Source organism: Ischnura elegans, chromosome X (genome assembly GCF_921293095.1).
Source record: "Ischnura elegans chromosome X, ioIscEleg1.1, whole genome shotgun sequence".
Lineage (NCBI taxonomy): Eukaryota > Metazoa > Arthropoda > Insecta > Odonata > Coenagrionidae > Ischnura > Ischnura elegans.
Genome location: NC_060259.1, coordinates 122,613,027 through 122,626,808, shown reverse-complemented (window position 1 = coordinate 122,626,808; position 13,782 = coordinate 122,613,027). Strand labels below are relative to the sequence as shown.

Sequence of the window (13,782 nt, the reverse complement as noted above, 5' to 3'; positions counted from 1 at the left end):
CAAGAAAATAGGAGATCATTAAAAAAATAGGAGGAAATTGCTGCGCTACTATGTCCCCCGACAAAGTAGGCTTGGACTTCTGCGATTATTTCATGACGAGCAGTGCCATATTGGAGCAGAGAAAACAATTAAGTCAATAAGTTTGCATTCTGGTTTCCGCGGCTAAGACAGTCTGTCAAAAACTATGTGAAACACTGCCTTGTTTGTGTTGTTAAGAAGACGCAAACAGGTTCTCTACAGGGACTCGTTCAATTACCCAATAAGGTTCCAGCACGGTGAGTCAACTGGTAGGTGAGGGGGGTCGGACAGCGCGGTACAGGGGGAAATAACTTTAATCGGCACGGCCAGAGGCGCTGTAGTCGATGGCACCAAACTTTCGAAATTGTTTGTTCTCCTAAGCCTGGTATACATGGTTGAAGAGCCAATCACAGAAGGGAATTCTGAAAATCGGTTGCCGGCCTGCCGGCTGCCGGCAAGGAATTCAAAAATTTCTGTCTTCTGCTAGGAAGCGTGGTGGTATCAACTGCTGAAGAAGGCGTGCTTGCGACGAACCTTTAAAAGTGCATTCATTCTCTCGTAATGAATTGATGTGAGTATTGTTGTGTAATTACTTTAGGATTACATAATGATTTATTATATATGTCACTTGGAATCAATTTTCCCACGTCTGTTTCATCCTGGCTTTTCACCTTTATAAATTCATCACCTGTTACGAAATTCACTCTTATTCATTTAAGTGCATTATTAGCAAAAATATAGTTCATATATTGCTTACAAAGCATTAATTTTTTACAATACATATATTTACACATGTATATTTGGAATTTTCAGATATTGAATGGTGTTGGCGTTGGCTATTCTTCAAGTTACTTCCGCGGATGTGATGCTCGTGTTTCAGCTTCAGGCTTACCGCAAAGGGCATGCCATATAATTGATCCCAGGTTTATTTCTAATTCATACTCCATCAAATGCCATAGATGTTTCTAGAGATGTAAGTTCCTCTAATTAGTACATATGGTGACTTTTTTTAATCAATGCAAATTTTGTGCTTCTCACGTCTCCGTTTCGTTTGATTTATAATGCAATGATTTGTTTGAATGCTCTGCCGACTTTTCTCATGCATGCACTCACAGAGTGAAAGTATAAAAAAATGCACTGTAATTTTAAATATGTTTTCTCCGCTTTTTACGAACTCAATATCATTGTTATACTTATGGCTGAAACCATGGTTTTTGAAGTACGGACTCCGTTTAGCTTATCGTAAACGTTTACGAACAGCCAATTTAATGTAAAAGCCAATTAAATGTATTTAGTCTTTCCTTGTACAAGGTATTTGATTTAAATAAACATGTAAACTAACATTGGCATTCTTTATTTCACGACAACCAACCACCCTCAACTGAAGTGAATGTGTGGCTTCCGATTACTCTCATTAAATATAATGATCTAGAACTGTCAAGTGAAAGAAACGATAGAAAATATTTAGTTGATTTCAGAATTATAACATTAATTGAGAAAAATGCTTAATATAAAACATCTGATGATGTTAATTACAAACTACAACGGAAACGCTGGAAGAGCTTTCTGCTATGCCCCCCACCATTTGTGCCCCCACCCCTATCCCATTACGTCACGGCGACTGTGGCGCATAAATGTGGCGGCGTTGCCGATCGAAGTTGCTACCCCCTTTGCTCCCTGCGCTGTCCGAAACCCCTCGCCCTCAGTTGACGCTCCGTGGTTCCAGTCCCAATGCACACGATACACATCGATTGTCTGGGACCCTTGCCGGTGTCTATTGATGGACACAGATATGCGCTTGTACTAATTGATTCTTTCACTAAGCATTGCAACATGGTTGCCTTAAAATCTGTAAGATCTGATGAGACTCTGCGAGCCCTGCAATTTTTTATTTCCTGCTTCGGAGCTCCTGAATTAATCATTATGGACAGTGGCACCAATTTTCATAACTTGGCAGTGGCTAAGTGCCTAAATGAATGGAACGTTCGTTATCACTTCATAACACCCGATATTCACAGAGCAAACAGACAAGTGGAGCGTTATATGCGCACCATCATGAACTTAATAAGAATTGAGACAAGGTTCAGGGCAGAATGGCCGAGCGTTTTGTGGAGAATTAAGTTAGTTTTGAACACTACCATGCAAAAAGCGACAGGGGTCAGTCTGCTCAATTGCTCATTGGTATTGAAGTCACCACCCCATTCATTCAAGCCGCCTTAAATGACCTTTCAAGTGATCTAACTCCTGTGAGAAATATGAATGTTGACAGGAGGCGTGTCATCGAGCGACTTCGATCAGATGAATCATCTAGAGCAGCTCTCAACTCCAGAGGGCGTGACACCCAGCAGTACAGCATTGGAGACTTCGTGCTGCTTCACCGGGCGAGCAAGCTTCACGCGAGCAAGGCGGATTTCGAATTCCTTGGTCCTTACGAAGTTCGAGAGGTGACACCAGAGGGACGCTACGAGCTCAAACGGGTCGGCGCTACGAGACAAAGGATCGTCAAGGCTGCCAAGGAACAGCTGCGACCGTGGCCGAAGGATTGGTCGGCTGCGACTGACATGTAAGACCTTATCTCTCTCCATGAGGGGGAGGGGTGAGGTACGAGGTAAGCCTGTACCCGTGATTTGTTTTGGCTTTCCGGGGTCTTCGGACCTTGAAGCATGGGTTTGAATGAACTCATGATTTGTGTTGGCTTCCGAGGTCGGAGTACCTTGAAGCATGGGTTTGAATGAACTCATGATATGTTTTGGCTTCCGAGGTCTGAGCACCTTGAAGCATGGGTTTGAATGCACCCATGGTTTGTTTTGTTTTCCGGGGTCTTCGGACCTTGAAGCATGGGTTTTAAAGAACTCATGATTTGTTCTGGTTTTCCGAAGGTTATGCACCTTCACGCATGATTGCTCCCATTATGCGTTTTGTTTTCCAAGGCCTTAGGGGTCTTGAGGTGTGTGACAAACTAATTTATTTAGATTTCAGATCGACACGAGTTGAACTCTGGAGCCAGCCTGGGTCCATAATGTGCCTATTTTGATGGCTGAGTGTTATCAGTGTACCTTACAACTTGATAATTAGATGTCGCTGCTAATGACAGTGGGATCGCGAGTTTGTATTCGGCTCTTTGTTGTTTTCACTTGTTCTAAGTTGAGTTCTTGCAATTTCAGACCTCGCGCAGCGGCAGTTCCGAGAGCGTAACTGCATTAGGATGGCCGTGTTAGCAGCGTTCGAATTCTCACTGATATCACGGCGGAGGGATACTCCGTCGCATCGGGCTGACGACGGATGTGGCGGAGGGAGCACCGCTAGGGCGCGCTAGGGGAATGGAGGGGAAGGAGACGGATGACGAAGCGAAGCCTGTCCAAGCCTGTCCGGAGGCGGCATATTGGATGCGAGCCCTGGCCTGAGCACACGCATGGTCGTGTTGTACCTGTGCAAATAAATGTGTAAAGCCGAGAGTCTCATGTCATTTTCAAAAGATCTAACAATATCAAAAATAGCTGAAGTGTGCAATGTAACTAAATAGCAAGTAAAGCAAGCTCGAGATCTGAGGAAAAGGAAAGGTATACTTCCAGATGTGTCCTGGAAAGAAGGAAAACAGCTAGCTGATAATATCAAAATAGGTGTAATTAAATTTTAAATTCAGTATGTGTTTGTATGGAACACCAGAATATTACGCTTATGCTAGATGTACTTCCTTCAGTTAAAATGGAATACAAAGATGCAATGAAGTGCATAGTTTGTGACATTGGTTACAATCGGAGTATGGTGCACAGGTGTGAGCAGTGCCCAGGTAAAAAGCAGCTGCGTGAATTGCTATGCAACCATTTAGCTAAGTAGTTATCAGATGATTTAACTCTTACTGATTTTCAGAGGACACATACAGATCATACAATAACTGAGAATGTACAAGTAAATGTAAATGATTTTATAGACCGGCTTTATGGTGAAAGATGTTAAAATTAATCATTTTACTGCTGTATTTCAGGCCAAATTTTTTAGAAGAATTGAATATTGATAAGGTCATAATTTTACTTGACTTTGGTGAGAATTTCTCTTTCATTGTGCAAGATGCCGTTCAGGGATTTTTCTGGGACAACCGATAGGCAACAGATCATCCACTTGTTATCTATCATAAAGTTGATGAAAATGTGTCCTACATGACCTTGTGCATCATCAGTGACTGCTTGGATCACGATGCAGTAGCAGTATATCCCCTATGAATGAGCCATGCCAATGTATAAGAATGTATAAAATTTTGAAACAGTTTTACAAATTTTTTTCATAGGAGATGCCTTTATCAGATAAGTAATTAAGTTTATTAAGGAGATATTTTTTGGCATTGCAAAATGCAAATATTTTAGTGACAGAACTGCAAGCCAGCATAAAAATTCAAAAATATAAAAAATATATGCTTGCATTAATCAGGCTTTGATTTGTCAGCAGAATGGCATTTTTTGCCACAAGTCATAAAAAAAGTGTATGTGATGAATCGGGGGAACGGTAAAATGTTTACCTACAAGAGCCTGTTTACAACAACCCAGTGGACGAAACATTTTCTCAGTGTGTGACTTGAGTGAGTTGATAAAAATGTTGAAGGCATAAAAACATCATATGTTTCCAGTGATGATGTAGAGATTTGGAAACAAAAATTGAACATGCAGTTTTAAAACTCTAAAACAATTAAGGGACAAGACCTCCTCACTAAAACATTTCAATCAGTGAAAATGAGTAACAATTCAGTGGACGTTCTCTGCCCAAGTTCAGAGTGCCAAGAAAAGTTGATTTAATAAAAAGATAAATAAAAGCATGTGCCAAGAACATTATTAAAAACCGTGGAACTTATGTCACCACGGTATATAAAAGCAGATGGTACATTGGCTGTGTAATTCAAACAGTTGAGGATGCTTACCATCAGGCTTAAGAGGTTAGAGGTATGTACTTATCCTTCAAATAGGTACATATTCAACCAGTTTTTGCCTAATTGCAAATATCTAGTAAATCCATATATTTGCTAAAATGTTTCCATTTTATACTATTTGGAAATTAAAAATAGATTACCAGCTAAATTTAAAGAATGGTAGGGGTTTACAGGAACTTTGATACTCAAATACAACTCCCCTTTTGGGGGATGCCCTGAAACATAAGTGCTGTAGCCCGCCATTTTACAACCATCATTAAAATAAATCATAGAAGCACTATCCATCATGGGAGCAACTTCAGGTTTAATTTTCCTGAAAGAGGGAGTATAGTGCAAGTTATATTAAAAAACTCAGTCACCTAATTGGTGTCCTTTTTTGTTATTAGAAGTTGAAAAAGTGGCATTTTTCAACAAAAAACATTAGCGGAATGATGATTTTCATAAGATTTATTAACAAATAAATCAAAAATTACCCAAAACCTCACTCTATATTAAAGTTGGTGGTCTTTACCATGCTTACAGAGATTTTTATGGCTTTCATTTGATATATGTGATTTTTACAAGTATTTGAAAATGTCACTTTTTTGACGAAATTTGTCAAAAGTGCAATTTTTGAACATTTATAGAAAAAAAGTTTTCAAGTGAAAATCGTTGTGATAGGATTTTTGAAAACTATAGCAGCATGTTTATATCCTCTAAAATTTTTACTAGCTTCACTCATTTGGTTTAGGTTGTACAGGTGCACAAATATGGTAGTTTTGAATAATTTGACTGGTGTGCAGAATTTGTGTGCCTCATTGACTTCAAACACTCATATCTTGGAAAATACTTGCAATGGGTCTTTAATATTTTGGATTTTTCTTAACTAAGGTTGAAACTAACAACAGGGGAAAAATTATCAAAATCTGAGATGGTGAGTGTGGGACCCCCCAAAAATTGGTTGAGTTGACATGGAATGACCCTATAGCGTATGGTGTTACGGCTATTTATAATTTGGAATTAGAACTGCGATTTTAATGGCTTCTTACCAGCCGCAGGTTTGATCCTTTTGTATTCACCTGATCCATTACCCAATTGGTAAAACGTAAAATAATATTTCATAAAGAAAACAAAGCGTAAATAATTGCAGAAGATCATATGTGGCGTAAATAATAAATATTAATTACCCTGTTGAAATGAGAAGACTCCTCAATTAATTGATCACATTTGTGATGAAGAGTTGATGGATTTCGATCAAAAACATTAGTAATACTGGCATTTTTAATTGATACTATGGTTTAAAAGCCGTCGATAATTGCGCCTTCACAGAAACAACAGCATCGAGTGCTGCGCATTATTATTCCGTGAAGGCGGGAAGGCAGTGAAAGCATTTGTTGTCAACGAGAGGAATGCTGAATATTCACGTAAGGTTTATTTTCACTATGCCAGTTTATTTTTCGCAATGGTTTAAATCTTATAACTGTTAAATGAGTTCTAAATTGCAGTGGGTATATTCGAATGATTCAAATATGGTGTTGAAATAATGTGATATAGTAGTGTCTGTTTAATTTTGATGGTAAACATTTCTTTTTTCTGTCATACAGCCGTGGTGTCGATTCAATTTTTAAATCAGTGGTTTTCCAAGAAAAATATTGCTGAAATTGCAGCTACCCTCTGAATTCCCTTATTAGGCACATGGTAAGTACGTACTTAAATCGAAAGACATCTTTTCATCTCTGGTGGTAACTTTTTTAATCTCTAGTTAAACTTGGCAGTATTTAATCATCTATCCGATTGTTATACTAAAAAAATACTCTAATGATAAGACTACGACGGCATTATGGTTCCTTACACCACTTGGAGTCACCGTATACACTTAATGTTTATGTGGCTCCGTAGCTGAGTAGGATTACTTCACGCAAATTTGATGCACTGAAGTTATGGGGGGGATTCGAACCTGAGCCAATTGTATTTTTTTTATTTTGTGAAAGGTCAATTGATAACATCAACACAATAGTTTACTCAAAAAAAAAATTACCACCAAATTTTTTAAGCGACTAATTTTTTTTTAAATAATGACTCAATCTGCCTTAATACATTTATTTCTAAACAAACTTATTCAAAGAGTGGAAATAAGCAGGGGAAGTGGCAGAGGTTGTAATTTGTCCTTGCTACTGTCGAATTTCCATTGATAAAAATCTGTACTCATATTGTGGACAATACTCAATAAATAGCCAGATACACTCGTGTGAAATCAGAATGATAGCCGTAGATCATGATGTTTGAAACTCTATCGATAACACTGATCAACCAAAAAATAATTTTTCCTATTCTAGCCATATGTTTTGCTAATCCTCTGGTATTTTTCGGGCTGATTCCGAAACTGGGCCCAGATGTTTTCTATCGCATTGAGTTTTTTTAGGGCAATCGGATTCAAAGGAGTTTAAGTAAATAAATAAAATAATGTGAAAAATGGGTACTCACTCGTAATTTTCTCGCATATTTAGCTTCTGACGAATCCCTTTTCAGTGTCCACCGCTAATCTGATAATATGTTTCTGAACTTTTCATGGTGCTGTTCGTGCATCAGTGAAATATTCTGGTGGAAACACATATCGTGTTGAGCACTAACGGCGCCAAGGTATGTAGGATGTTTAGCCATTGTGGTGATATTTAGCCATTCTCTTTCCTAGAAAACCTTCAAATGCATTTTTGAATGACTTCCACGAATTTTTTTTGTTGAACTCTTTTTGTCAAAATTCCGAATTCTTCAGCACTTATTCAAAAAAAAAATCTGTGGCCCAATAAAAAATCCTTCTATTATCTGTTTTTCACTGATTTTTTGGACATTTGTTTCAAATATGTAAAACCTGCACCATTTTTACACATATCTTTTACTAAATTTTAAAAAATCCCTAATTTAATACTTAGAGGTAGCAAAATAATGTTTTTAGGATCGTAAAAAGATGAAAAGGACATTTTTGAATCCAGTGACGAGTGCTTAAGTTATAGCCAATCTTTTTTCAAGCAATGATTTTTTCTGTCTCTGCTATCCCAATCGTGGAAGAAGCAATAATATTTTGGTGCAGTGAAACTGTATGCCTAGTAAAATGCAGCTACTTCTAATTTTCCACAAATTTTGGGTACTGAAAAATTTACTGCCTATTCTAGTAAGATTCTTTTATGTCGGTTCCATGAGCTAATGCTTTGGAGGGAAGTTCAATTCCATTATGTTAATAAACAGCCTTTAAATGACGTTAAAGGAATCAATGAACTGAATGATCATCTGTGTTATATTCAAAACTAAGAGTACCCATAACAGAGAGAACATCATTGCAAAACTTAACTTTTGTTATCATGAGAAAAAATTATTTGAATTCGTCATTGAGAGGTGGATGCATAGAAAGTTTTGTATTTGGATCCAGCAAATTCCAACCCATCAATTGTGATCTTAAGATTTCTCTCTGCTTTTTAGACAAATTTAAGTTGCGCAATAGATCACTTAAATACTCTTTTGTCATAAAATGAGGTGTATCAGAAATGTTTGGTCCAAAAATTGGGTCTTTCGAGTTTTCGAATCCATAATTCTCAGATACTTTCTGAATATTCGCTAAGATCAACATTTTGTGTGGTTCCACCACTGGTAAATTTTTCAAGTGTGGGGTTGATTCTAGGTTGTTTGGATCTTTTACAGTGCGTTTTGACTGCGGTGTTATTCCTTTAATTTCTGTTTCACAAAAATAGATTTCAGAAATATGATCCTTAGCTTCCCGTCGAATCATGAGGACGGAAAAATTCATATGACATTTTCCATCAGTCCAACCAGTGAGAAGCCTTTCACACCTGCTACATATCGCAGAAGACTCCGATCCTGTATCCAGGTCACCCAACGGACAGTCATAATAAAGTCTAAAACACTGTCTCAAAAAGGTAATATTCCTCCTTTTAGCCTTCAAAGTAATTTCACCGCACACGTAGTAAAAGTAATCGTGGTAGTTCACGCACTGTTTAGGCCCATTCCCCCTTTTAAAAATGTCTGCCAAAAAAGTATGGCTTGTAAATTTTTTCAAATGGTGTTTTGTGATTGTCTACTTGTAGGGAACCAATGAAAAAAATTCAGGATAATTAAAAATGCTGAACAACATGGCCTCGGTGATTTGAAACGGACTGACCCCATGATGAAAGCTAAGACATTTCATAACGATTACAATGTAATAAGCTGACATTTCCTGCGAGCAACAAATTTCTAAAACCGTCTGCAGATGAAAAACACACGTCTTTACGCGCCGACAGTCACATACTTATTTGGAGTGGAAGCTGATTATGCATTGCATCAAAAAAAATGATAGGTTACTGCAAGTTTAATTATATATTTTGTTGGGACAGGAAGGCATGCTCTCGTAGGACAACATGTTATGACAGGAAATTATTATTTTTACCTGTTCATGCTATTATGATATATATATGAAATAAATTACTACTTTTGTAAAAGAAAAAACATACATTCAGCTGTCCCAATGAAACTAGACGTGATGGAAATAATCCCTGCCCAGATTCCAAATCAGCCAAAAAATACGTCTGAGACCATCCAACGACGCGTCCTGGAGACGTCGCGACGTCTCCAGGACAAAATCTTTGTTCACCAGTGTGGGAAGTTATGTAATTAAAAGCAACAATGCTTTTCTTCCAATAGGAGTGCGAAATACAAATATATCCAAGGATTAAGTTGAAGTAAATTGATACATGAAATCTTTCACCCTTAAAAAAGGACGAAAGGGTAATTGTGTGACCTCGGCTAGGGCCCATGATAGGGGGTCCTCCACCGGAAGATTTTGGGAAATCGCACGCCTACAAATGGATTTTGACGCTATTCTGGCTCTTAAAATTTAGATTCAAGTTAATAAAAAGTATCAATTTTGTAAATAAAAATACTAAGAAAAATGAAAATTACATAGCTTAAAAATTTAGATAGGTGTGATGGTTCTATTATCTATTTAGAATATTTGTACCTAAAAACCGCACTGAAATATAAAAATCCTCCAGAATAACTTTCGAATAACCCTTTCAAAAAGCATAAGGTTCTCTTTTATCTTCTAAAACCTTTATTTCATTATTTTTTTTACAAACTTTGCATGCCGATTAAGCTGTAAATAAAGCTGTAGATAAAAATAATCTAAGCTTAGAATTTTATAATTGTTAAAAATAATTTGATATTAATCGACCTTTCACAAAATAAAAAAATCATTTGGTTCGGATTCGAATACCTCCCGATAACTTCAGTGTATCATATGCGCGTGAAGTAATCCTACTCAGCTACGGAATCACATAAACATTCCGTGTTCACGGTGAGTCCAAATATGAATCTGAAGAGAGGAAATCCTCGCCACGGAGCTCGCAAGAAAACACTTCGAAGGCCCAACATGAGCGTGGACGTGAGTTTCCTCAGCGAATTCTATCCGCTAGGGCATTTCAGCCTGTAGTTTGACTCCTTTCTCGCTAGCCCGGTCGCCCCCACGTCAGTCCTCGTTGGCTATTGCTGGCGTACCGGTGAGAGATGCAGGCTAACTTATGTGCCAACCTTCTAAGTTTTTATCGACCCTACCACATAAGTTAAGTGGGACTCGTGGGTGTCTACATACTTTTGAAAACGATAGTACATTTTCTGGCAGCTTTCCCAGTCGTTTTTCGCCCTTTCTCGGAGCACACCCTACACCTCTTTCGAGCCTTCTTTTGTCCTGATGGTGCGGGAATTTTTTCAGTGAAATGCTTTTCAGATATTCTAGTTATCTCGGCTCTGGCGTTTTCAAGGGGCGATTCGTCTTCCAATGTAACTAACTCCGAACAAATTTTTTGCGTAAAATAGGTGACTGCAACGGATGTTTGGCTTAACTGATTGTGGCATTTGTCACTGCCATAACTATTAGGTGGAATACCAGCTTACGCCACCACTTCACTGATCGATGATCCAGGGCACCGTAACTCATTAGTTGATCAATTAGATCTACACCAAATTTTTTCTTGTTATAGTGTATTACTATCGCAGGTTTAGTTTTCTCCCTTCCTCTGCGATCTTTGAAAGTGATCATGTCACTTGTATGTCGAGTGGAGAGCAGAAACACATCACGTTTGTCTTTCCAACGCTGGACTAATATATTTTCATGTCGCGCGAAAACATGCTATCCATGTGATAGGCGAGCATTTTTTATTGCCAATGGAATCCCCGCCCTATTTTTCATGATAGTACCTACTAATCCCGTTTGAAGGCTTTCCAATTCACGGGCCAGGGCTTGTGTAAAATCGGTCTGTATATAATGTGTGACCCTTTTTAGCAAGCGTAGCCAAAAGTCTCTTGACTATAGCCAATCCAGAGTTTTCCTGGCCATGAAACACATCCACATTCCAAACAAAACCACTGCTTGCTTCTGGGAGCATGTAGAGTTTTATGCCATATTTGCTTGGCTTCTGAGGCATGTACACTTTGTAGCAAAACCTACCACGAAAGGGACAAATTCCCTCATCTACAGTTATATCCTCCGCAGGTTGGTAGGATTTTTGAAATTTATTTCGAAAATCCTCGAGCAATGGACGCACTTTGAATAGGGGGTCGTGACGGTCTACGCGTTTTTCAATGAATAATTGGTTGTCCGCAAGATGGAAATTTCCTAAGATTGCAAGTAATCTATCTCTAGAAAAAACACCAGGACAGAAGCCACACGCCAAGACGGGATCAGTACTCCAATGATCATGGATACGAGGACGTTTGCTAAAGCTCATGTGCATTATAACGGCAAGAAACTTTTTTACGTCACCTTGAGTCACTGTTTTCCAGGATTGCAATCTGCTTTTTGCGGATAGTAAGTTCCCTCTCCTCAGTTTTGCAATTCTTTGCCTTGCATATAAGTTCGTATGTTCTTTGATACAATTTATCAAATCAATGTCGAAAAATGTTCAAAAAATCATCATCTCACTTGAACTATTTAGCCCAGTACATATTTGATTTCACACCATAGTCACCAGTGAAGATTACATACTTCAAAGATGGAAAGATTATCGTTAGAATAGAGGCTCGAAAAGTAGCTAAGTTCCATATCCTAAATAAAAACCTTGGGAACTGCATCAATATCACTCCAAATATCTCCCGGGCCCGCTCCTCTGTTAGTTGACCGTCTTCCTCTAGGTGCACCCCTACGATTTCACATTGTTTTTTGAGCTTCTCCTCGCTTACTTAGCTGTTGCACCATTTCTGGTTCGTTCATACCTTCAGAGTCTAATATTAAATATCATATGAACAATGAAAAACAGTAATCGTACGAATAAATGTTGCGCAAAAGATATATAAAAGAAGTCAAAAAAAGGTCACGCGGGTTGCGTTACTATACGCTAGAAATGGAAATTACCTCTTGAACTATCTTTGCTGGGCATGTAATCATCATCGCAATCTGAGTCATCAAAATCACTTTCACTATCATCGCTGTCGAAACAATTCAACGCATCGGCAATGTCTTCGTCGGCGAGATTTCGCTCCATGATCACTGGCGAAAGAACGCACGAATGACAAACGAGGTAGGGATTTCCAAACCTTCAGACAAATTTTGTCTTGAAGGAGAAAAAATATGATGAAATATATGACTTTGTGGCATTAACTTCACCTATAAGAGCAAATGCATGAATCCGAGTAATACCAGCTGCGTAACTTTGAGGCGGGAGCCGCCACAATGTAAACAAAATGCCCGTCGTAATATTACGCCTCCCGCAAATTCTGCAACACCTCGCGCCGCATAATATTAAGCGGTTAGCACTCAAAGTGTTAAAAGTCTTAGCAGACATAAGTTGTACACCAGTGAGCTTTTATGATCACAATTGCTCAAATTTAGCACTATCTTTGTATTTTCCTTCGATTGTATCTCCTAACGTTAAAAACGATAATGATTATTTTAAGAAAATAAGACTTGGTTTAATTCGTAATCCTGAAGTATGTATGTGATGTATTTAGTGCACGAACGCTTTAATACTCTCTCATGTATTCATGAGATTTGGCTGAGCAGACTTCTTTATGAATTTGAAAGTCTCATTCTCCTGTAAGTAGAATTAATTACCAGTGAATTTTCGTGCTGAAAATACATTATCAGCCTTTAAGAGAGCCATTTATAATTATTTACTGTTGCCATTCCTGAATGAAATATGAAATCTAATTCCTTTATTCAACTTTAAACTAAATTATGGACTCAATTTAAAGTTGAATGATACTTCTTGCTTTTTTATTACTATTTTTTAATATAATGTACTTTAAAGTCTTTAAAAATCTTCGCAAGTCTAAAAGGGTATTAGTCGGTCGATCTTGAATAAAAAGTACCTTTGAGGATAGGTTATTTGTTGGAAAAGGTATTGTCATTTGCACTCGAATGAGATGAAGTCAATCTTGGAGGGTGCCTACTCCAAATTGCAAGACAATGAAAAATACAGTGTTGTTTCTAATTGTTGAGTCTAGATGATACCGTTTGTGTTTCCTTTGACTGCCACCAGGAGGTGAACCCATCGTCGCCAGCCGAGGAGGCCGGACTTCGAGCTTTCGAGGATTACATTATGGGAGCTGACTCGGTTCTTCACAAGAGCGGTAAACATTTTGTGGGGTGATTGGGGGCCCCAGTCGAGATAAAAGTTAATAAAAAGTAGTGATTTCTCAAGAAAAAATGTTGTGAGAATGCATAGCTTGTAAAATTTTCTAATTTATCCTGGTTCTAGTATCCATTTTTTGAATTTTTTCCTTGAAACTCCACTGAAATATAAAAAGCCTCTAAAATAACCAAGGACATGAGTCGGTTCCTAAATTTTTTTGGTTCTCGGTACTGGTCCGATTCTCTCCCATTG

The 13,782-nt window shown here is 38.1% G+C and overlaps 1 protein-coding gene and 1 long non-coding RNA gene across 10 annotated transcripts in view; both read left to right on the top strand.

Annotated features, from left to right (window-relative positions):
* Positions 1-270: 270 nt before the first annotated feature.
* LOC124171520 lies at positions 271-1,361 on the top strand. Its single transcript, XR_006867800.1, has 2 exons — positions 271-589; positions 832-1,361. It is a non-coding gene; the product is annotated as an uncharacterized LOC124171520 (long non-coding RNA).
* Positions 1,362-1,742: 381 nt separating this feature from the next.
* LOC124171513 (Golgi reassembly-stacking protein 1-like) overlaps positions 1,743-13,782 on the top strand; it is a 70,802-nt gene continuing 58,762 nt past the window's right edge. Inside the window, exons 1-5 of one of the 9 annotated variants that reach the window (XR_006867787.1) lie at positions 6,250-6,339; positions 6,520-6,613; positions 7,505-7,555; positions 8,732-8,844; positions 13,438-13,528. Coding sequence is in view for 3 of the 9 variants with exons in the window: in XM_046550691.1 (XP_046406647.1) it covers positions 4,920-4,949; positions 13,438-13,528 (121 nt within the window). In the remaining 6 variants the exon portion in view is untranslated. Of the gene's footprint in view, positions 4,950-6,248; positions 6,340-6,519; positions 6,614-7,504; positions 7,556-8,731; positions 8,845-13,437; positions 13,529-13,782 lie in introns of those variants that run through there. The other 8 variants (XR_006867791.1, XR_006867786.1, XR_006867788.1 and 5 more) reach the window with 8 other exon arrangements.